This window comes from Mercenaria mercenaria, chromosome 17 (assembly GCF_021730395.1).
Source record: "Mercenaria mercenaria strain notata chromosome 17, MADL_Memer_1, whole genome shotgun sequence".
NCBI lineage: Eukaryota > Metazoa > Mollusca > Bivalvia > Venerida > Veneridae > Mercenaria > Mercenaria mercenaria.
Window position 1 is genome coordinate 32,049,365 of NC_069377.1, and position 24,649 is coordinate 32,074,013.

General features: G+C 36.5%; 2 protein-coding genes across 4 annotated transcripts; one reads left to right on the forward strand and one right to left on the reverse strand.

Moving 5' to 3' along the window:
- Positions 1-5,254: 5,254 nt before the first annotated feature.
- On the forward strand, positions 5,255-16,322 carry LOC123535661 (caveolin-1-like). Of its 3 annotated transcripts, none has more exons than XM_045318403.2 (4): positions 5,255-5,321; positions 7,610-7,823; positions 13,939-14,016; positions 14,664-16,322. In XM_045318403.2, the coding sequence occupies exons 2-4, from the start codon at positions 7,695-7,697 to the stop codon at positions 14,919-14,921; spliced, it is 465 nt and encodes a 154-aa protein (XP_045174338.2). In that variant the 5' UTR covers positions 5,255-5,321; positions 7,610-7,694; the 3' UTR covers positions 14,922-16,322. The 3 variants fall into 3 exon arrangements, with proteins under 3 accessions (XP_045174338.2, XP_045174337.2, XP_045174340.2); XM_045318402.2 differs by lacking the exon at positions 5,255-5,321 and adding an exon at positions 5,334-5,505; XM_045318405.2 differs by lacking the exons at positions 5,255-5,321; positions 7,610-7,823 and adding an exon at positions 8,861-9,553.
- Positions 16,323-16,426: 104 nt separating this feature from the next.
- On the reverse strand, positions 16,427-21,706 carry LOC123535657 (proton-coupled folate transporter-like). Its single transcript, XM_053527591.1, has 4 exons — positions 19,493-21,706; positions 19,115-19,198; positions 18,081-18,237; positions 16,427-16,965 (listed from the first exon to the last, which is right to left on the reverse strand). The coding sequence occupies exons 1-4, from the start codon at positions 21,081-21,083 to the stop codon at positions 16,896-16,898; spliced, it is 1,902 nt and encodes a 633-aa protein (XP_053383566.1). The 5' UTR covers positions 21,084-21,706; the 3' UTR covers positions 16,427-16,895.
- Positions 21,707-24,649: the final 2,943 nt, after the last annotated feature.

A 24,649-nucleotide genomic window follows, 5' to 3' on the forward strand; every position in this document is an offset into this window, starting at 1 on the left:
GGTTTTGGTGGAGCTTAATCTGTCAGTTAAGACGTCTTTAAATTTCTGCAGTGAGTGCGGGTGTTTTCTGGGCTCTACTGGATCTGCGCGGATGCATGGCCTGGTTTTGATTCGCCATGTTTGTGGGGTCGTTGGGTCGGTTTTCTTGTGACAGGGCTCATGCATGCTACTTTGAGTTTATGTTGATTACATTCCTGTTGTTAGTAAATGTTACTAATGTTTAGATGGTTCATGATATTTGTTTGCTGAACTGTTTTGGCTGTTAATTTGTATATGTATATGCATTTATCTGTAATGCTGATGCCCTTAAAGGGCCAAGATTTAAAAAAAAAAACTTGAAACTTGTGCATCTGTTCACAACGAAGCACTGACCTTGAGGACTATGTATGGGAAAGTATAAGAGTGAACTAAGTGTTGACTGAAAAAGGGCAATATTTATTTTGCCAAACAATACCTTAACAAATATACATTTTCACATATTTGGGCGAAAATACCGCCTTGACTGTAAATTGGCAATATTTATTTTGTCAAATAATACCATATCGAATATATATCTTCACATATCAGGGCGGATAAAACCGCCGTAAGCATACCAAGAAAAGTAGATGAATTTACATAAGAGACGTTAAACCCAACCAAAAAAAAAACATTGTCTCTGTAAAGGGTACGATCAATTCTGTTACACCACATGAACTACATATCTATATTGTCTCTGTACAGATTTCAATCCATTCTGTTACACCTTATAACCCATTCTACTATACCAGTTGAACTACACCTCTACATTGTCTCTGTAAAGATTACAACCCATTCCACTATACCAGTTGAACTACACCTCTACATTGTCTCTGTAAAGATTACAACCCATTCCACTATACCAGTTGAACTACACCTCTACATTGTCTCTGTAAAGATTACGACCCATTCTACTGTACCAGTTGAACTACACCTCTACATTGTCTCTGTACAGATTACGACCCATTCTACTATACCAGTTGAACTACACCTCTACATTGTCTCTGTAAAGATTACGACCCATTCTACTATACCAGTTGAACTACACCTCTACATTGTCTCTGTAAAGATTACGACCCATTCCACTATACCAGTTGAACTACACCCTCTACATTGTCTCTGTAAAGATTACGACCCATTCCACTATACCAGTTGAACTACACCTCTACATTGTCTCTGTAAAGATTACGACCCATTCCACTATACCAGTTGAACTACACCTCTACATTGTCTCTGTAAAGATTACGACCCATTCCACTATACCAGTTGAACTACACCTCTACATTGTCTCTGTAAAGATTACGACCCATTCCACTATACCAGTTGAACTACACCTCTACATTGTCTCTGTAAAGATTACGACCCATTCCACTATACCAGTTGAACTACACCTCTACATTGTCTCTGTAAAGATTACGACCCATTCCACTATACCAGTTGAACTACACCTCTACATTGTCTCTGTAAAGATTACGACCCATTCCACTATACCAGTTGAACTACACCTCTACATTGTCTCTGTACAGATTACGACCCATTCTACTATACCAGTTGAACTACACCTCTACATTGTCTCTGTAAAGATTACGACCCATTCTACTATACCAGTTGAACTACACCTCTACATTGTCTCTGTAAAGATTACGACCCATTCTACTATACCAGTTGAACTACACCTCTACATTGTCTCTGTACAGATTACGACCCATTCTACTATACCAGTTGAACTACACCTCTACATTGTCTCTGTAAAGATTACAACCCATTCTACTATACCAGTTGAACTACACCTCTACATTGTCTCTGTAAAGATTACGACCCATTCTACTATACCAGTTGAACTACACCTCTACATTGTCTCTGTAAAGATTACGACCCATTCTACTATACCAGTTGAACTACACCTCTACATTGTCTCTGTAAAGATTACAACCCATTCTACTATACCAGTTGAACTACACCTCTACATTGTCTCTGTAAAGATTACGACCCATTCTACTATACCAGTTGAACTACACCTCTACATTGTCTCTGTAAAGATTACGACCCATTCTACTATACCAGTTGAACTACACCTCTACATTGTCTCTGTACAGATTACGACCCATTCTACTATACCAGTTGAACTACACCTCTACATTGTCTCTGTACAGATTACGACCCATTCTACTATACCAGTTGAACTACACCTCTACATTGTCTCTGTACAGATTACGACCCATTCTACTATACCAGTTGAACTACACCTCTACATTGTCTCTGTACAGATTACGACCCATTCTACTATACCAGTTGAACTACACCTCTACATTGTCTCTGTACAGATTACGACCCATTCTACTATACCAGTTGAACTACACCTCTACATTGTCTCTGTACAGATTACGACCCATTCTACTATACCAGTTGAACTACACCTCTACATTGTCTCTGTAAAGATTACGACCCATTCTACTATACCAGTTGAACTACACCTCTACATTGTCTCTGTAAAGATTACGACCCATTCTACTATACCAGTTGAACTACACCTCTACATTGTCTCTGTAAAGATTACGACCCATTCTACTATACCAGTTGAACTACACCTCTACATTGTCTCTGTACAGATTACGACCCATTCTACTATACCAGTTGAACTACACCTCTACATTGTCTCTGTACAGATTACGACCCATTCTACTATACCAGTTGAACTACACCTCTACATTGTCTCTGTACAGATTACGACCCATTCTACTATACCAGTTGAACTACACCTCTACATTGTCTCTGTAAAGATTACAACCCATTCCACTATACCAGTTGAACTACACCTCTACATTGTCTCTGTACAGATTACAACCCATTCCACTATACCAGTTGAACTACACCTCTACATTGTCTCTGTACAGATTACAACCCATTCCACTATACCAGTTGAACTACACCTCTACATTGTCTATGTAAAGATTACAACCCATTCTACTATACCAGTTGAACTACACCTCTACATTGTCTCTGTACAGATTACGACCCATTCTGCTGCACCACAAAAACTACACGCCTACTGTATCTCTGCAAAAATTACGACCTATTCTGTTACACCACATGAACTACATCCCAATATTGTCTCTGCACATGAACTACATCCCAATATTGTCTCTGCACATGAACTACACCCCTATATTGTCTCTGCACATGAACTACATCCCAATATTGTCTCTGCACATGAACTACACCCCTATATTGTCTCTGCACATGAACTACATCCCAATATTGTCTCTGCACATGAACTACATCCCAATATTGTCTCTGCACATGAACTACATCCCTATATTGTCTCTGCACATGAACTACATCCCAATATTGTCTCTGCACATGAACTACATCCCAATATTGTCTCTGCACATGAACTACATCCCAATATTGTCTCTGCACATGAACTACATCCCAATATTGTCTCTGCACATGAACTACATGCTTACGTTGTATCTGTACAGATTACGACAAATTTCGTTACACCATATGAACTACACATTTGTGTATATGTATTGATACTTTGGATACAGTTTAGACCAATAGTCATCTTATCAAAAATTTATCGTTTTATTTCAAATCAGCTTATTGCTTATTAGTTAATAAGAACAAACTGACATTCCATTGTTTTACGACGGTCATTTTGGATGTATCGATGTCCCCAGTTTAAAAAAAATCTACAGCCTGTGACGAAGGTGTTAGCATGTGATATTTGGTCCTCGTTTACCCTTAAAGATGTAGGATCAATTTTTTCTTCAGTTAAGATTTTTTCATACTCTGTGATCTTGAAGAACATTTGTTTCCAAGACAAATAAAAGCAGAAAAGCACAGGACACTGCACTCGTTTTTATTCTATAGGGCATTTTCTCCACCCACTACATTTCTGAAGTTAAGTAAAATTGAAAAAATAGAGTATTTAAAAAAAAGCATATAATATCCCACCTAAGGTAGCTCTGCAATTTTGGATCAAACTTTTTTTCTACAATATAGAACTGGATTAAACCCTGATTTGTTTTAGATAGATTTGAAAAGTTTGGATCATACCCCGTTAATTTAACATGGCTATCACAATGAAATGGAGTGAAAAATATGAAAAATGTTATTGAAATTCCCTTAAGTTCACTTTCTCTTTAACGTTGATGTAACTATAAAGTGTCTCTTGTGGTAAAAGATATTAAGGCAATGTGACCGGTGCACGATGGCAGATAAATTACCACTTGTTAAGTATGCATAGTACTGCGCGTTTTACGGTGCCCATAAATTGACATGTGAAACTGGTTTTATTTCGTTTTACAAAACAAGATATCGTAAATATGAAGTGAGATTTCGTTTAAACGAAATATTATTCGTAAAAACGAAATCTTATTTCCTAAAGACGAAATGTTATTTCGTAAAATTTTCCCGTTCTTGACCATGTTTCCTAAGATGTACCGAGGGGTGGGGTATAGCATGTATAATGGCATTTTCGTTCAGGTCTGGTGCCAGTGGTTTACTCTGTTTGATGTTTTATAACACGGAAGACCACACAGAACTTTGTGTTTTATTGACTGATCTAAAATGCGCCGACTATCTTATATCTCACGAAGTGCATGGTTAAAAGAAACAAGAACAGCTAAATTTCCTTTTTAACAAATGTCACATGACTTGCGCCTCCGCAATTAAATCGTTAATGATTGCGTGTGGTATTAGTCTGTGTTCAGACCGTATGTTTTGTTCAAAGGAGATAACTCCTGATGTTATTCAAATTGTGTATAATTATGTCCCTTGTCTTCTCAAAATAATCAGAGCCAGGACTGATGAAGTCAGATTTTTTTACAGAATTATTTTTTCTAAACAAAAAAAAAGATTATCTAGTCGGTAGCCAGACTAGTGAAGTATATGTAGAAGAAGCAGGAATTGATGGAGCTGTTCATTCTGTAGAGGGTATTATAATAGCTCTGTTGTATCCACGGTGGAGATTTTTAATTTGCAAAACTATAAAAGGTGATTTTGTAACACCATGTCATTCTCAGTAAAGGGTAATTTTAATAAAAGCCGAGATTGATAAAAGTTATAAAAATGTCGAAAGAAATTCACTGTCGTTTAAGTATGTTAACACTGACAAATATGCTTAAGCAACATAGTAGGCTAGTAGCCAGCTTTTCCAACATATGCAGAGTATCTAATGTATATCGAGTCACTGGCCAGTTTGAGCAAATACCGGATATTTGATCAAATATAACAGAGAGTTAATGTTCTATGTAAACAGTTGCTCGCTATATTTTCCACACGGTATACACGAATTACCAGTAAGTAAACAAAGCTCCGTTGGAGATCTGTCCAGTTTTAATATGTATAAACTAGAGTCAGTATTAAGAGTAAGAAGTTGATATGAATGTTTGGATGATAAGATAACAGTTATTAAATCTGCTATAAATTCCGAGATTTCCACGGATTATTTTGATTGGTATATTTAATTTTGAAGTACTGCAGGTAAGTTGAATCTGAAATAAATACTCTTCAATAAGAAGGTAGCAATGAGCATTTGAAAGTTACCAAGCTTATTTTCTAAATGTATTGCACTATGATATTTTTATTTCACGTATCATTAACATGAGTTACATGTATAATCATCTAATTATTAAATGTTCAGTTGTTTTTAAACTTTGGTCACTGTCTTAACCATCGCGTATTTCTTTCTAATAGTTATTTTGTAAGTATAGTAGAAGATTAACACATAACATAATAATAACATTACGATGGTTGTTTGTTTGGAAAAAGAAAAGGATTCTTGGTTGTCAGGTCTTTATTTATTTTATTATACAAATGCTGATTTCGTCGCTTTAACAGACTAGTGAACGTGTGTTAACAGAAAATTTCTCACAATCGCGATTTTAAAACACCATTTTACTTATTCGCGTTCCGTGTCAAAGCGTAAACGTTTGTGCTATAGAATTGACTTCACGCATGTTTTTCGTGTTGGTAATATATGTAGAAACGCGAGAGATCGGCCAGCGCCATTAGGGGTCGCTATCTGCACATTTAATCAGTTAATTTCATGAGCTTCTGCTTATTGAATTTGATAATTTGTACGTTCTTCTTGCTCATTGTAGTCCTACCAAAAGGCCCGGTATCATATATAAATTATGTTTTGCAATGTTAACAACGTAAAAATGTATTTTAATGCGTGCTTTTGTGGTACTTGACTTATCTATACCAGTGCATGGACGTTAAACAAATGTTATTGCATTAAAAGCCATGTAATGTCATGTTAGTTTCTACCTCAGCACAAACAGATAGCTTTGCAATACTTTTATATGATTAATGGAAGTAGCTGTAATTTACAATTTCGCGTTTGATGAATTTTGGAATTTGAACACCAAGAGTTAAACAAGATCATTTTTTATGCCCTCGAAGGGAGGCATATAGTTTTTGAACCGTCTGTCGGTCTGTCAATCTGTCTGTCAGTCTGTCTGTCGGTCTGTCAGTCTGTCCGCAATTTTCGTGTCCGGTCCATATCTTTGTCATCGATGGATGGATTTTCAAATAACTTGGCATGAACGTGTACCACAGTAAGACGACGTGTCGCGCGCAAGACCTAGGTCCGTAGCTCAAAGGTCAAAGTCACACTTAGACATTAAAGGATAGTGCATTGATGTGCGTGTCCGGTCCATATCTTTGTCATCGATGGATGGATTTTCAAATAACTTGGCATGAATGTGTACCACAGTAAGACGACGTGTCGCGTGCAAGACCCAGCTCCGTAGCTCAAAGGTCAAGGTCACACTTAGACGTTAAAGGATAGTGCATTGATGGGCGTGTCCGGTCCATATCTTTGTCATCCATGGATAGATTTTCAAAAAACTTGGCATGAATGTGTACCACAGTAAGACGACGTGTCGCGCGCAAGACCCAGGTCCGTAGCTCAAAGGTCAAGGTCACACTTAGATGTTAAAGGATAGTGCATTGATGAGCGTGTCCGGTCCGTATCTTTGTCATCCATGGATGGATTTTCAAATAACTTGGCATGAATGTGTACCACAGTAAGACGACGTGTCGCACGCAAGACCCAGGTCCGTAGCTCAAAGGTCAAGGTCACACTTAGACGTTAAAGGTCATTTTTCATGATAGTGCATTGATGGGCGTGTCCTGTCCATATCTTTGTCATTCATGCATGGATTTTAAAACAACTACGCATGAATGTGTGACACAGTAAGACGACGTATCGCGTGCAAGACCCAGCTCCGTAGGTCAAAGGTCCTAAACTCTTAACATCGGCCATAACTATTCATTCAAAGTGCCATCGGGGGCATGTGTCATCCTATGGAGACAGCTCTTGTTCTATCAAACTTTAAATGGTTTCATAAACACGAATTAATACCTGGCAGTGATTTTCATTGAAATTCATGAATGAGAAGTTAAGTATTACTACGACACCGTTAGTATACTTACAGCCGATTATTTTGCTTACTATATGTTGTCTCTCTGACTTGGCAGAAATATTACAAATGACGGTTAGTGTACTTTGTTCATAGTCACATTGGATTTGTATTCATGTTTGATAAACATCTACCGAATTCTTTTGCTCTTTTCATAGATACTTCAGAGGCTTGCAACATTCATTATCTACGAACAGGTGATCTGGAAATCTACAGCATTATTAGCAGAGAAGCTAGCTAAAGATGGCGGCCTCGGAGACCAGTGTTCGACTGACAGTGGGGGAAGAAAGGGTGACAACTGTTGACGTCACTAAAGGAGAAGACGTTGATTTGAAAGCTAGAGACCCAGAACAGCTTCACGTAGATTTAAAGGTTTGATTTGATATTTTACTGTTGATAAACATTAATGTCAGTGATTGAAATTGGTGTGGTTGCGATTGATTGATGTAGTAGAAACGTACCCATCAGTTTTGCTCCTAGTGGTGACAATATACATAATTGGAATGTCGATTTATTGATTTTTCCCCGGGTATTTGTACTGTAATGGCCCTGTTATACTTGTCTCGGTTAAAACGCTGTTTGACCAGTTATATAAATATTCATGTAGTATTGAACTGGCTTTTAAGTGACCGATGGTGATCACAATAATGCCACACTGAATACAGGGTCACTATCTGAGGTTAATCTTTTCATAATGTATAATACTGAATCAGTATCAAATAAAAATTTTAATCAGCTAGTAGTTAGCTCTCTCTCTCTCTCTCTCTCTCTCTCTCTCTCTCTCTCTCTCTCTCTCTCTCTCTCTCTCTCTCCATTTGGTTGTTACACTAGACTGGGGAGTCTGTTTTCATAATTATAGCACTGGTTTGCCTATGAAAAACATTCATACTTTTTATTCACGTTTATACTGAAGAAATAACGTTTTCTTTTCATAATTGTTAACTCAAGGACGTATTTGCAGAAGTTTACATTAAGGATGAAATTGTGTTGCATTTGTTTATCTTCTTAAAACTACAGTATTTCCCGTCCGTGTATTTCATACCATTTCTGTATTGTATTTTCTAAAGGAGACACAAGAAATAGCGCGTAAAAAATTTGTAAGACATATGAAAGAGTGGGTGGATATGATTTAAAGTTTAACCAGGCGAAACAGTTAACAATCCTTTAAGTATTGTGTATTATCAAACTACGTCTGCAGTTTCTTTTAAATAGTATTTCTATCTTTTAAAAGAAAACTAATAGTAATATTTTTTCATTTGAATTGATATTTTCATCAAATATTTGCACATGCAATGTATTGAAAACAACGCTCAGTAAATACGAAAGCAAATGATTAGAGCTTTACAAACATCAACATGTTACCAATTGAATCTTAAAATGAGTCCAAAATGTTCTTTTCTTTTTTTTTGTTTTCCACGCCAAACAAATTCTGAAATATTTTTTATTGATCAGTTGAAAAATAAATACGGAAACACGGTGTCATGACTAGATTTCCTGTCGTTACGTTGTAATAATGTCAAAATATTCGTGCTATTGTTCCGTAGTTGCCGGATGGTGATATTTTGGTGTTGTCTCTTAACAAAGGATCACTTCAATTTCTCGCCGACAAAATAATTGGGTTCATTATAATAGCCCTGGACATCAGTTGTATCTGGCATTCAATGAAAGGTCATACGCTTTAGTGCGGATTATTTTCACCCCGGGTGTTACATTTTATTTTTATCTTGATATTTTTGTAAAGGTTAAAGGTGAAAAGAGGGCGTGACATATTGGGAAAAGGAACGCAAATTTTTCAGTTTTACTACGAGAATTTAAACTGCTCTAAGCATTGATGGACTTGTTTTTCTTTATTAAATAAACTGTGTTAAATATATATAGGATTGTAAGGTGCAATTTCAGAAATCTTTAGGAGAAAGTGTTGCGTTATTGTAATATTCAAATTAAGTATAGATTTAGGAAATAAAACAAAGGAATTAAGCATGGCAGAGAGTGAGATTAAGTTAACTGTTGGTGAAGAAAAGGTGACCACTGCAGATGTCACAAAAGGGGAGCATATTGATTTGAAATTCAGAGATCCGGAACATCTACATGACCATGTTAAGGTAGGAAATATGAAAAAAAGTAAAGCAAAATATGAAGTAAACTTGGACTTCATTGTAATGAATAGGTTACTTACTTAAGTTACGGAGACGATCTTTCATTTTTTCCGTAATTGTTATGAGTTATCTTATAAATAGTCAGTGCGCTGGAAATATCCACAAAATTGTATTCAGCGATGAAATCTGTTGTATGCAGTGACCTTTTCAGTAATGTTACCAACTACAGTTACAAAGCACTCGCACGAGCACGGTACGTGCAGCATAGCTGACTCGAGCAGTTCAAAATGTGGTCCCCGGCCGTTTTACCTATATGTTTTGTTTGAATGATTCGAAACTAATGATAAGTCGGGCATTTCGAACATACCCATGGTGGCTTCATTGAACTTTATTTTTCATTAAACTGAAAACATTTGTTTATTCGCTGAACAGAAACCATTAAGGCCATCTAGGGCTGATGCTCGGTCGGTTTTCTTGACAGTGCACTGAATTAAATAAAGAAATTACCAATTATTTTTTTTTAATTATCAAAGAGCTATGGATAGAAAAAGTGTTATTTAGATGTTTAAAGACAATTTAAACAATCTGCGTTCCAAATTGCATGTTTTTCATTTATGAATGGAAGTTTAAATCTAAAAATGTAAACAGATGTTAATTTAAAATTTAAGCATACGAGCAACATTCCATAGAGCTAACTTGCTTATGGGTATATCATTACATCCCTGAGTTAGTGGAGCACAAAGGCTGAAATGTTTCTTTTTGTGTTTACGAGACGCAGGGAGTAATGAGATTTTTAACTTGATAGGCTATCAAAACCATATTATTATTTTTGTCAGTGAAATGGTATCTAAGTACAGTAGTAGCCCCAGTCTCTAAACAAAATTGTAATTTATGACAATAAGATGGATCAAATTTGAAATATGTTGTAAGGCACAAAACCGGACAATTAATTTTGTGTTGACGATCGCGCTTTGTGTCTCCAGGTTAAAACGGTTCGAAAATATTCAATTTCTAAAATTGTAATACCTTAGGTGTAGTATTACGTGACAATTTCGATGCACACATTTTTGCTTTGATTGCAGTAAAACATTTGCTTTTACACCCTTTTACACTTAGTATATCAAATGTCTTATACAATCAAAAAAAACAAACCGGTTTGGATTCCTATATCTACCAAAATGCCACTGGTTGCTTCGGACATTTGTGCTTCCCTACATACACATTAAAACACTTGTTCCATGTTTCAATGGGTTCAAGTCTTGCTTGGGTTATGATTTGAAGAAGCCATCCAGCTGACTTGCTGGAGATCGTTGTCACTGCCCGCCTGATGAGAAAGCCAACCAGCTGGCTTGATGAAGATCGGGGTTACTGCGCCTGATAGAAGCCACCAGCTTGCTTGCTGAAGTTCGTGTTACTGCCCGCCTGATGAGAAAGCCCACCAGCTTGCTTGCTGAAGATCGGGTGTTACTGCCCGCCTGATGAGAAAGCCAACCAGCTGGCTTGCTGAAGTTCGGGTGTTACTGCCCGCCTGATGAGAAAGCCAACCAGCTTGCTTGCTGAAGTTCGGGTGTTACTGCCCGCCTGATGAGAAAGCCAACCAGCTTGCTTGCTGAAGATCGGGTGTTACTGCCCGCCTGATGAGAAAGCCAACCAGCTTGCTTGCTGAAGATCGGGTGTTACTGCCCGCCTGATGAGAAAGCCAACCAGCTGGCTTGCTGAAGGTCGGGTGTTACTGCCCGCCTGATGAGAAAGCCAACCAGCTTGCTTGCTGAAGATCGGGTGTTACTGCCCGCCTGATGAGAAAGCCAACCAGCTTGCTTGCTGAAGATCGGGTGTTACTGCCCGCCTGATGAGAAAGCCAACCAGCTTGCTTGCTGAAGATCGGGTGTTACTGCCCGCCTGATGAGAAAGCCAACCAGCTGGCTTGCTGAAGATCGGGTGTTACTGCCCGCCTGATGAGAAAGCCAACCAGCTGACTTGCTGAAGATCGGGTGTTACTGCCCGCCTGATGAGAAAGCCAACCAGCTGACCTGCTGAAGATCGGTGTCACTGCCCGCCTGATGAGAAAGCCAACCAGCTGGCCTGCTGAAGAGCGGGTGTTACTGCCCGCCTGATGAGAAAGCCAACCAGCTGGCTTGTGAAGTGGCTTTACTGCGCCTGAGAGAAAGCCACACTTGCTTGCTGAAATCGTGTTACTGCCCGCCTGATGAGAAAGCCAACCAGCTTGCTTGCTGAAGATCGGGTGTTACTGCCCGCCTGATGAGAAAGCCAACCAGCTGGCTTGCTGAAGGTCTGTGTGTCGCCATATGGCTTAATTGGTTTTGTGTGACTGAACGCACTTTTTCTTTGCCCTTCAATTACTGTCATTTAAGTATTTTTAAATGATCAAGAAACTAGAAGAAAATGTAAACGCAGAATTCAGAGGTTTTAAATGTTGGTCAGTTTAGGTATCATAACAATCGCTCCATCCGGGAACACTAGGTTCTAGCCGCACTTGTGTCACAATCATGCCATCTCATATGACTTTTTTCCAAGAAGCGGACTCGAGAGTGGTTCAAATAAGCTTGAGGCTTTCACCACAATCGGGCTTAAATAAATTGATATAAACTAATTGCCTACGTAATATTTCACTTATAACTGCATTATATTGAAGTTATATTACAAAACTGATATAGCTTAGGTACAAAATAATTATTGTATTTTTAAACGGTCAGGCTTCAGAACGTTTAATGAATAAATATACCCATTTAAAAGTTAAGCTTCGGTGAAAATGGCTCAAAAGCTTTGCTTTTTAATTATGTGTAGACTACTGAGTTTAAATATTTTAGGAATGTAGAGGAGCAACTCAGTATTTATATCTTGAGTTAGACTATACGATTACATTGCTCGAAGATGATCCTCAAATATTAAATCCATCGCTATATAAACAACGCATCAGTTAACAGTCAGATGTGTTGACTTAGATCGATAATCTCCAAAATCATCTCGATAATATGGTATTTGCCGAAGTTATATTATTAAATCAGTGCTGTATGATGACACCTTGTGTTAGGAGAAGCAGGAGTGGATCAAGGATTTTTGGTATAAGGGTTGCGGTGTCCCTAAACGAGGTTATACTAGCTATATTTTGGGGAGGGAGTCGAGAGCGCACCGGCTGTACCATTCCCCTTGGGTCCATCATTGAGAAGTATACATGTTTTTTTTTTAACATGTAATACTATAAAAATAATTCACAGCAATTTAAATGATACATGGATCGAGGCACAACCCAGAATTAAGCATTAACCCTTTTCATGCTTGACACGACTGATTCTGCCTTGGCGATCAGTGTAGATCATGATCAGCCTGCACACCGTGCAGTCTGATCATGATCGGCACTGTTCGCTATTCAGTCAGTATCTTTTTGGTAAACACCTTTAAATAGTTAATGGCGCTGTCCAAAATTGAAAGGTAGACAAGTTCATTATAAAGATTTAGCAGGGTAAGGGTTAAGAAAACTGAATGCCTTTGACCATTCTCCAGCAAGAATGGTTCTCAAATGCTAAATGCAAGACACGCTATTCATAATACGCTACTAAGATAACTAAGATGTCTTTTTTTTTTTTGTATTTTGTTCTGTTCTCTTCATTGACATTCAATCATACTTTTTATCTTCTCGTCCCATTTTCTCCTCTCCCTCCTATTTCACCCATGAACTCACTCATCTCTTGTCCCGTCTCCTTTTTGTTCCATTCCTATATAATGTCCCGCAGGTTCTGACATATTTCGTCACCTCTTCTCTTCACCATCTTCTACCTCACAGACGTTCAATCTCATCTCTTCTCCCTCTCCTTTATATCCGTTTCTATATTCCCAGCCATATACTCACATATTTCGTCCCCTCTCCACTTAGTCGCCCTCTTCTGCCTCACAGACGTTTAATCTCATCTGTTCTCACTCTTCTTTGTATCCGTTCCTATATTCCCAGTCATATACTCACATATTTCGTCCCCTCTCCTTTTCGCCCTCTTCTACCTCACAGACGTTCAATTTCATCTCTTCTCACTCTCCTTTTTATCCGTTCCTATATTCCCAGCCATATACTCACATATTTCGTCACCTCTTCTCTTCACCCTCTTCTATCTCACACGTACAATCACATCTCTTCTCCCACTCCTTTTATCCGTTCCTATATTCCCACCCATATACGCACATGTTTCGTTCCCTCTCCTCTTCGCCCTCTGTCTTCATCAGTCTTCTCAGTGATCTCAGCCTGATCCCTTAAGAAAAATTTCAAAGACTGAGAATATCTACAATGTAGCTCTAGAAAATATACCGAAAATTGTTTTAAAAAGTCATAGGTGTTGAATACAATATATGAATGAATATAAGTCATCTGTGACTATTTTCAGGTTCAGTTCCACGATGTATTTGGAGAACCAGACGAAACAGTCTTCTCTTTTGACTTAGTATGGAGATGGGCTTTCAAGGTATTTATGTTCAACAACTTTGCATTCAGATGTCATATATATCCAGTGTAGGAAACATTAAGCTAAGCCGTCTGAATCTAGAATTCTTTAAGCATGCGTATTTGTTTGGTGGCCAAACTGGTTTGAAGGTCAAATAGTCTGAAGGCAAGCTAGTCTGAAAAAAAAAAATACGCTAGTCCGAAGACCAATTAATCTGAAAGTTAACATTGACCGCAAATCCCCTCGGTCGTCCGTCCGAAATTCCCGCTTATCCGAAAGTCAACATTCATAACAGATCTGCCAAATTGTCCGAATACCCGTCAGTCAGAATGAACGCTAGTCTGAAGGCCCTTTCGCCCGACAGTCGAGATTTAAACTGGAACGTGACGTCATAGGGTTAGGGTAAGGCAGAGAGTTCGTTCATTCTTGCATTTCCATTCTAGGTTATGTGAAGAGTTAATTCATTCTTCAGTTTCAGACTGACGGGCCTTTGAGCTACTGATTCTTCATATTTTTGCGTTCTTTTAAATTTGACAAACGTCGTAATTTACAGCATGAAACTAGTAAAAAAATCTAAATAATTCATATGCTTGTAAGATGATTTAAAGTAGAAAATGTCATCGTTCTTATAAAATCATAGATTAATCAAGTAATTTCAAATTTTTCAGCTCTTCACCAACGTGAAATTATGGTGTTACAGAATTACCTCCCTTATCTGCGGGTTACCGCTTGCAATATTTTGGGGCATGTATTTCGCAATATTGTCATTCTGTGCAATCTGGTGTTGGGAACCCTACATGAAGGCCTATGCAATCGAACTCGGCTGTGTCAGAAGAATCTTCGAGACCATGCTGAACGCTTTTTACAGACCATGCTTTGAAGTCATCGGATACTGTTTCTATAACATCCGGATTCAGAAAGTATAGGGCAAAGGATCACGTGACGGCTAACTTCTTTTAAATGTAGCAGTGTTATTGATTTGTGACAGTTTGACAGCTTTAAGCATGGTGCTTACATGACTAAAAATTGTGTTCCGGCAGTAAATATAGAAGGATAATTATGAGCAAGATTGCCAGTCACACCTGACAGACGGACCTCCCGGCGCAAAAAAAAAGGACACGGAATCGTTATTTTTCTGTATCATACTGAATGTAACGGAGTAGATATTCCATTACAAGCTGATAATTGGTATGAAATGTTATCATATGACCAGTACCATTAAGTATTTCAAAGTGTAATCTTTATTTCGATTGGCAGCAACACTTGCTATAGTTTGGATACGCCTATATCCCCCACTCGCAGAATATCTTGACCTGTGTGGAAGTCATTTTATATTTACTTGTTTGAAATATACACTGCATAATACAAAAAAAAACTGAATATATGTAACTGTCTGCCCTACATATTATACTTGTATAGGTCTATTTTATTTACGTCTTACGTGATTCTTTTTTTATTAAAAGCATGGTAGCTTCGATTACTCAGGGGTTCTTCTTTGTATGTATCATTCTTGCATAACGGACTGGAGTTTCCGGTGTTTTCAGCCGTGTTTTCAACGGCTTACAACCCGTTGTAAAAGATGACTCCCGTGCATGATGCTGTAAGTAACATCATAACGAACTACACTCATTGTGAAGTAGATTCGGAGTACTAGTTTTTCATGTAAAACATAGTATACGAGAAATGCGTTAAAAGTTACACTACAATAATAATTCTATATGTTGTAGTTCACGTTTGAAACGCCATGGCGTCATTTACGGACGTTCTTTTTTTTTAGAAACGCGCCTTTGAAAAAAGTAGTGCTATTACGGAGGTAATTCGTACGATTTTACTTCTTCTAATATTAGTATAGTACGCCATGCAAGAAAAAAAATCTATCACTGAAAGTAGTGCAGATGGAAATACTCGGCTCTCGGGTAACTTTTCATCCGATAAATCAGTAGACCTCGTTACCGCCAAAAACAGTCCTGTCGGATATTCCCATCTGCACCTTCAGCCAATGAAAGATTCTTATATTCTTAAACATTGCTAGCGTTAATCAGGATGCGTAGTCCAAAAGGGTAAAAATGTATCAATGTATGCAATTATAAATTTCTTGTTGAAGTTTTATTACAGTACTAGTATTAGCGTATAAATATTCCTAGCTGTATTTGCGGCCAGGAACAGACCTTATTTTACTTTGATTTTTAATTTCGTTTATAGTGCGGAATATTAATCTTTTCACATGTAGTTTATGTTCATGGTATTATTCAAATATGTCGTAAATATTATATCAATTTAATATGTTCTGTATTGTATAAGAAGTAAAATAAATTATACAAATTTAACATATTATTGTATTATATAACAAGTACAATGATCTGCGCAGACTGGTCTGGATCCATGCTGGATGCAAATGCACTGTGTAGGTTTTCTCATGGTGCAGCTCAATTTTTTTTGCTGAAACAGTTTTACTGAATGTGTACTTTATTATAAAGGCAGCACTGAGTCGAACATACTTTCCGAATGCGGAACGTCGCAGACATATACAACATCAGCAAGACGCATTAAACGAAATAAAATGTGAACAAATCTGTGTCTGTGAGTTAACCCAAAAAGTGGTTCATGTAAAAAATATCCAAAAGCAAAGAGTCGCCGATACCTTACAAATTTGACATTTTAGTGTACATACATTTAACATGTAAAGTTACAAGCAAAGACCAATATTTTCTAAAATAAAATGTTTAATAACACTTCAAGTACCGATGTACAATTAATTTCGAAGTCTTAGTGCCAGAATGTAGTAAGTGTCTTCTTTAGTTATAAGTAATTATGACCTTCTGCCTCTAAGTACATAGCCACACCCAGCAAACGGATGATACTAACGCTCGGAGATTACTCTCGTTGAGAATCCTTGTGCTTCAACTTGTTGTCTGAATGACAGTATAACTTGGCTCTTTCGTCTGTTCTCTCAAAATATATGTCAGAAAGCTGTAATTACAAGATGTATCCATGTAAAACGTTTACATAGAACAGAATAAACACTGGTTAAAATGTAAATACGTCAGTGTATTCATATTTCATGTATTTTCTGCAGCCTGTACATTCATATAAACAGTTGTTTTTGCGTACAAAGCAACATTAAGAAACTTTAAAAGCATGTTAGCATAATTATGTTGCACAATTACAAAAATCAAAAAGTGGGAGGCATGGGTCCGCTTTCATTTACGGTATAAGACTGAACCTTGTTTTAAACTTAAAGTCTCAGCTTCCCTCCCGCTTAGCTGAATAGGGAGAGCGCAGATCTACGGACAGCGAGGTCGGGAGTTCGATCCCTGAGCTTTCCGTGAGGGTTTCATAAAAGACATTGTGTCTGAAATCATTCATCCTCCATCTCTGATTCAAGTGGGAAAGTTGACAGTTACTTGAGGAAAACAGGTTTATACTGGTTATAGAAGTGCAGAACACAGGTTAGGTTAATTGCCCGCCGTTACATAACTGAAATAGTGTCAAAACGGTGTTAAACCCAAAACAAACAAACAAAGTCTCAGCTTAAGAGTTTTCTTTGTTTCTGGTAAGTAGGCACCTAGATTATAATATGACTTCGAGTGTATGTAGCTCCGGGGCTAGAAAAACACTAACAGAAAGAATTTAAAAACGAGGACAGAGACACAAAAGATACAGACACGTTCGAAGAATGCGACCATCTTAAAACGAAACTCAACATTAGTGTAGATTTAGATGTGTACGTAACTGATATGTACCAAAATACATATATAAACAGTAAAGAGACTTCGTGGGGCATCGCCTGGGAACGGTCAGTGGCAAAACATCTCAGGGATTTATACCAGTTGATTGTTCACCGAGTCTAAATTTCGAGCTTAGAACATAGATGCAATTCTTAATTAATTTTCAAATACATCAAATTATATTGCGGGTGCCGTTCTGTACACGGGTTCTATGAGATTCTTTGGAAGCAAAGAACAACACCAAACAAAATAACAGATTGTGTTTGTTTATGTGGGGTAATGCAATGTCTCAACTTTTATATTGTTTCAACGGCAGAAAAAAAATCCAAAAATACACATGCACAAACAAAAGCTTACATCATAAATATTAGAGCCATTGCGTCAAATCCTGCTAAAACAAAGAATATCATTCCCTTTATTGTGTCAAGTGTAGCTGAATATATGCTGAGGGAACCAGGGCTTGATATCATTTTACAGATCAGCTCAGAGGACTGTAGACCAGCAAACATGGCACCTAAAATAAAAATAATTATGTAAACAAACACAATAAAAATAAAACACTCTTTCAAATACGTTTATAAGTAACTGAAGATTTGTAGAAATACACCCGAACCTAAAGGTAATAAAAGGGGCCTCCAGGGCCGAGGGGTTAAGCTCTCTGACTTCAAATCACCTGACCCTTACCGATATGAGTGCTAGCCTCACTCGAGGCGTTGAATTTTTCATGTGAGGAAGCCATCCTCCTGGCTTGCGGAAGGTCGGTGGTTCTACCCAGGTGCCCGCTCGTTATGTAATAATGCAAGGAAGGGCACCTGAGGTCTTCCTCCATCATCAAAGCTGGGAAGTCGCCATATGACCTATAGTTGTGTCAGTGCGACGTTAAACGTATAAACCTGGGTGTAACATCTGAAATATTAAACATGAAAACACTGACTGACAATATCTAGCAGAAATATAAAATGAATTTATGTACGTTTCATATGCACATTTCGTTCCACTGTTTCATGAATATCCATATCACATTTGTTTTTATGTTATGACTTTTTATGTCATTTCTTGTTTTGTGCAAGCCCGTTATTTTAACTGGAGACCATACACCGTTTCCATGGAATCGCTGAATGTTCCATGTATACCGCCGTATGAACACATCTGTGAATGTCTTTAAATTGTATTTGTGTACTTGTAACATGTGCATATGTTGAGTTCTGTTACTTTGAGCATACATTAATCTTGAAAATGTTGCCACTTGGATCATTCGAAGAACAGTGAAAAAACAAGAAAATAAAAACGTTTTCCGCTAATCATTCATTGACTTGTACATAATTATATATTTATAATAATATTATTATAAATTTGATTCAATTTACAGGTTACGTAATATTTGTGGTTACCTTGCTCTGTTTCTGATGCTCTTGTTGATGCTAACCCTCTAAGGACTGGTTTAGGGAGGATCATAATAAGTCCAAAACCTGCCGCTGCCAATGCAAAATGACATCGATATATGATTTAATATGTAGTACCTTTCGTGTTAGAGCTGCTCGTATGTAAATAATGTGTTACAGCGGAAACCTAAGGATGTGTTGCCGTAATCATGGTGCATCATTTCAATGTCATTTTTTTTTACAATTTCATGTGTGTTCAACTTAAACCTTAATTTATTCTGAAATTTCTAGTTGAAACCAGCAAACCTTTTCAAAATGTATAACGAAAATAAAACAAAACACATGAAACACCGTATGTCAAGACTAGTTTTGTCTTTATGAGCTTACCTATAAAAATCCATAACGTTGATTGTGCCAGACCGGTAACAACATTGTAAATAATAGCTGATAAAATTCCGAAACAGGCTATAGTGTTTGTGGACAAACAGAACTGCAGTGGTTTCAGTAACAGACAACCTACCACATACCATAGAGCAATGGTCACAGCCCCATACAACCCTATTTCCTCAGAGGACCAACAGAATGGGCTTCCTAGTTGATAAAGCACGATTGGATCTGATCGACCTTGCAGCCCTATTTCAAACAGCACAAAAACGGTAAGACATATCCAGAAAACGGTTCTATCCCTCCTACTTCCGGTTTTAACATAAAAACTGACGTATCTCTTCACTAACAGAGTACATGTAGGTCTATGAGATTTTGTTTGCTGAAAGTCCATTGCAGCAATATTTGTTTCTTTAAATACTAATAAAGTAAACAAGACACAGAAAGATGAACCAACAGTTACAGTCAGCATCGGATAGAAATAACCATACTTATGTATGAAATAACCATTTCCAAATTGTGTAGAGAATTTTCCTATTCCTAGCACCATTTCCATAATTGCAATGGCTATAATTCTTGACCCAGATCTTTGAGTAATATCAGCCGTGCTTGCGTATGTGTGCGCACTAACAGCGTAACTTGAACCGCCAAGTCCATCAATGCCATAAGCCAATAATATCCAGACTATATGTAAATCAAAATATATAACTACTGCTATTGTTCCACATTTTAAAGCATAGCCTAATAAAGCTAAACACAGGAAAGGTTTCCTGCCAAAATAATCGGACATGGTACCGAAGATGGATACAGAAAAGAAAACTAATAATGCATTTAACAGATTAAAATATAGCTCCAATCGTGATGCCATTTTTTGTGCCTCGGACTCAGTAACCTTTGATCCAACTTGACCGCAAGGATCTGTCGAGTTGCTTCCATGTGTCTCATTTGAACGATGAAAGTCGCCAGATGACACCGTTTCATTTTCACACCATGAATATACAAACTGTTTTAATGTCACTGCAGCCATTTCCTCGCAACCTTTAAAAACGATAAGAATTATACTAATTGTAATGTAAAATCTAGATTTTAATGTCGGACTTTCTGAACTGAAAGTATTTTGTATATGTCTGCTGTTGTCTTTTTCTGACACTTGTACTTTATTTGTTTCTGTTTTATTTTCTGGCATGACAGGTGTATTATCTAACAGTGATGTGCTTTCAGAGACTTTCAGATCCGTGTATAAAAAAGATTTTCCGTTTCTTGACAATCCCCGTGTATTTCCGACCACTGACGACACGTTCTTTGTTCCATTGCCATTATTCGGCAATATCCGTGTATTTCCGACATCTGTCGACACATTGCTTGTTCCACTGCCATTATTCGGCAATATCCGTGTATTTCCGACATCTGACGACACATTGCTTGTTCCACTGCCATTATTCGGCAATATCCATGTATTTCCGACATCTGACGACACATTGCTTGTTCCACTGCCATTATTCGGCAATATCCATGTATTTCCGACATCTGACGACACATTGCTTGTTTCATGGTGCTCTGTTAGCAAGGAAGTTTTCTCTGAATCTGCTGGCATTTTTAAAATAATTTCATGATGTCAACAATTTCAATAAATCTAATTGTCGAATCTCATTAGCTAATCATTTTGTGAGTATAATACACCATTATTTACTTAATACGAATGTAGAGATTACTATAAACATAGCTCTAGTTATCATTTTGCATATACATATACAGTTTAACAATAATTCGTTTGTCGGTGAGGAGATAACAAATTCATTTTAAGGTTAAAATATGTGTTAATAATAAATCTCTCAACAGTTAAAAAAATTATGTTCGAATTTCTCTGATTGCTATTTAGAATATGCATGATACACAACTATACTTTTTTTCTAACTTATTGTTAATTTAGCAAAAGCCAAAGCCACTCACGGCACAAAAATCGTCCCAAACAATGCATAAAAACATTACATATAATTATTAATTAAGTTGCTAACTTATTTTGAGGGTGAAATAACAGGGAAAAAATCGTTGATGGATGTTCTTAAAACATACAAAAGTAAATGAATATCAGTGTTTAAAATATCTTAAAATGAAATATAGACAATGAGGGATTGGTTCCCAGGCGATTTTAGCATGTTTTAAGGAGGTAAAGTATTATTCAATATGCAACAATATAGGTTCTTGAAGTTCTATTCCATTATTAAATTTCTTGTTTTTTTTTTTTTCAATTGCGATTGGTTTAATAACATAAAAAGCGAACTTTACATGTAATTTAACTTTCAAATGTCATAAATAATTTTACATCCCCAACTTTGAGCGTGAAATATATGAGAACCACAACTCTTGTCGGTATTGATTTTTTGCCTTGTGCGCCGTTGTAGTTGTTTCCCTTTACACTAAAATATCGATAAACCTGCTGTTTGGCATTTATAAGTAAACTCGGCTCTACATTTTCGAGCAACGCATCTTGGTTAGACAGAATTATTGAAGTATGCTAATTAAAGCAGAATATAACACATCTTTAAGCTACTGTAATAAATTGTATTTTATGGACTTTGCTAGATACCGACATTGTTTCACGAGTTATAAATGATTCTATTATATTAAACAATAAGTAAAATGTACGATTTTACAGTAAAAATACTTGTTTATCATGCGTATGTAATGTTGATTTTCTGTCCTGTATATGCTGAGTGGAGTTATAAGTTTCGTTGAATGCATGGACCAAAAATTTAAAAATAAAAAATGCCACTTTTCAGTGGTAAAGGATATACATAAAACATCACACTAAACGATTCCTTTTCTTTCAAATCCCTTTTGAAAGCATTTCCTCTTTTTGCTGTGAAACGTAATGTTGTAAAATTATGTTCTCGGGTTATTTTTTTTTTTAATTTATCGCCATGAAAATTTCGATTTTGACTGCATATTGACTGTAAGTGTTTTACGCGTGATGTTTTATGGACCTTTGCGGATACACCGGATGGAGATAAGTTAAACACCCAAGGCTATGCTAATTACCCCCAAAATACGTCTGTAATAAAAATAATCAACTGATACATAAAGTAGTGATGTTCTGCCATTAACAGATATTTATTTATTAAATTATTTATCGGCAAATTGATCATAGATGTACTTGTTTTTTTACTTATTATACTTTTTTGCATAAAATTTTAGATGGGTGTAGAAAATTATGACAGAAATTTAGGTGACGGTTAAGCAGTTTGTTTCAGAATAGTTTCGAACAGCTGGACAATACAACCTAAACTGAATTAACCACATATATAAATTTTGGCAATTTCTAGTGTCATGTGTGTTCTTAAATGCCTAGATCCACTACTATATAAGTTCAACATTTCATTTGAGTCATGTTTGTGCACATTTATATTATACATACATTTGTTAAAAAAAACACATTTTATAATTGTCTAAAACACATACTATCTTACATTTTACAATTAATCTAAAGTATCTATTTGCTATTAAAAATTATTGTATTACAATAAAACTTCATTGTTTCACAATATTTCGCAAAAAGACCATAAAACATTTGTGAAGAGGTGTCAACCACGATAATCCAATCTAAAACCCCCGTCTTATCTGCTGCTTATCAGCGATTATGTAATAGTCGCTAACTGATGGGCAATTTTTCACAACAGGGGTCCCCGTGGACCATGAAGATTTGTGGAGTATAGGAATTAATTTTCCTTTATAGAATGTAGAATAATAATATAGTTATAAAAATGTCTTTGTTTTCATAAAATATTTCTGCTAATATCATGATAATGAAAAAGGTCATATACAGGTGAAAGTGATTATTGTATTTGATAAATATACATCTGTTTGTTTTTTGTTTTTTCAATTTGAACAATAAGTTTCGTAAAGTGTACCTTTTTCATCTTCTACTGAAATGTTCGCACGGGTAAATAAATCAAATTATCACCACAGTTAATATGACCATCATTCATTAATTTGTAATTTATACTTTTTCATTCACGCAGTGATCTGTGAACGTAAAGAAGTCATGGCTGTATGTAATATTTTAGGCCCATACATAACAAAATTTTCGCGAAATGTTTCAATTATTGAACAGTTTATTGAAATATCGTCAAAAAGTATACCGGCACACAGTTTGTAAAGCAATTACATGGAATTAATTCTAATTGCCTTTTTAATTTAAGGCGGACATTTTAAGACCAATTTATTTCCAATTAAAGATGTTACTTAAAGTCTGCCAATTCAAAAAAGTTTTACTTTTAATCATAATAAATAAATAAATAAATAAAATGGTCAAATAGATATGCAACACATTGATAAGCATTGCCTTGTGCCGTCGTACCGTTTAGTAAATATTTGTGAAAAGCGTGCTCAAGATTGCGATTACTTCGTTTTCAAATTAAAATGGAAGCAATTTGTCATAATTCAATTTTAAAATAAAAAATACCCAGACAATGTTCAGACAATGGAGAATACTTCACGAGGTTATAAAATAATGTCATTTTGATAGAAAATGTTTTTATAGCCTTTTAAAACCTGACATAACCGATCTTTTCAAACTTTCTATATAGAAAAACATAGAAACCATAGTCATCAACTTCAAACAAAAATGGAAGCAATAAGTTTTTGTATCACATTGATAAAAAATATATTGAAATAAAGGGCAAAAAATGAAGATTACTTCACGAGGTTATAAAATTTTGTTAAATAACGATAAAATTACGTTTTTAATGTTTGAAATATATTTTCCTATACAAATCTATAGTAAAATTGCTTATCGATAAACGTTATCGGGTCCGCGATCCGTGTATATTCAAGGGAGACTACTTTTGCCAAACTACTGGTCAGTGTATTGGAATGTTGGCCATGTTTGTTTCATTTTTAGTGTAATCAGAGTATCTGTGTAAAATTGACTGTATCAATGTCCTATCAAGTGTTCAGTTGATTATGCGAGTGTATATCGTTTTATATTGTAATGCAATTTTCAGAAAAACACATATGAGCCGCGCCATGAGAAAACCAACATAGTGGGTTTGCGACCAGCAAGGATCCAGACCAGCCTGCGCATCCGCGCAGTCTGGTCAGGATCCATGCTGTTCGCTTACGGTTTCTCTAATTGTAATAGGCTTTGAAAACGAACAGCAT

Coding starts and splice junctions, on each gene's coding strand:
- LOC123535661 (XM_045318403.2), top strand. CDS start 7,695: ATGGCGGCCTCGGAGACCAGTGTTCGACTGACAGTGGGGGAAGAAAGG. Junction 7,824..13,938: donor AGCTTCACGTAGATTTAAAG/GTTTGATTTGAT, acceptor GACTATTTTCAG/GTTCAGTTCCACGATGTATT. Junction 14,017..14,663: donor TATGGAGATGGGCTTTCAAG/GTATTTATGTTC, acceptor CAAATTTTTCAG/CTCTTCACCAACGTGAAATT.
- LOC123535657 (XM_053527591.1), bottom strand. CDS start 21,083: ATGCCAGCAGATTCAGAGAAAACTTCCTTGCTAACAGAGCACCATGAA. Junction 19,199..19,492: donor AACGTTATGGATTTTTATAG/GTAAGCTCATAA, acceptor TTGCATTGGCAG/CGGCAGGTTTTGGACTTATT. Junction 18,238..19,114: donor AGCATCAGAAACAGAGCAAG/GTAACCACAAAT, acceptor TTTTTATTTTAG/GTGCCATGTTTGCTGGTCTA.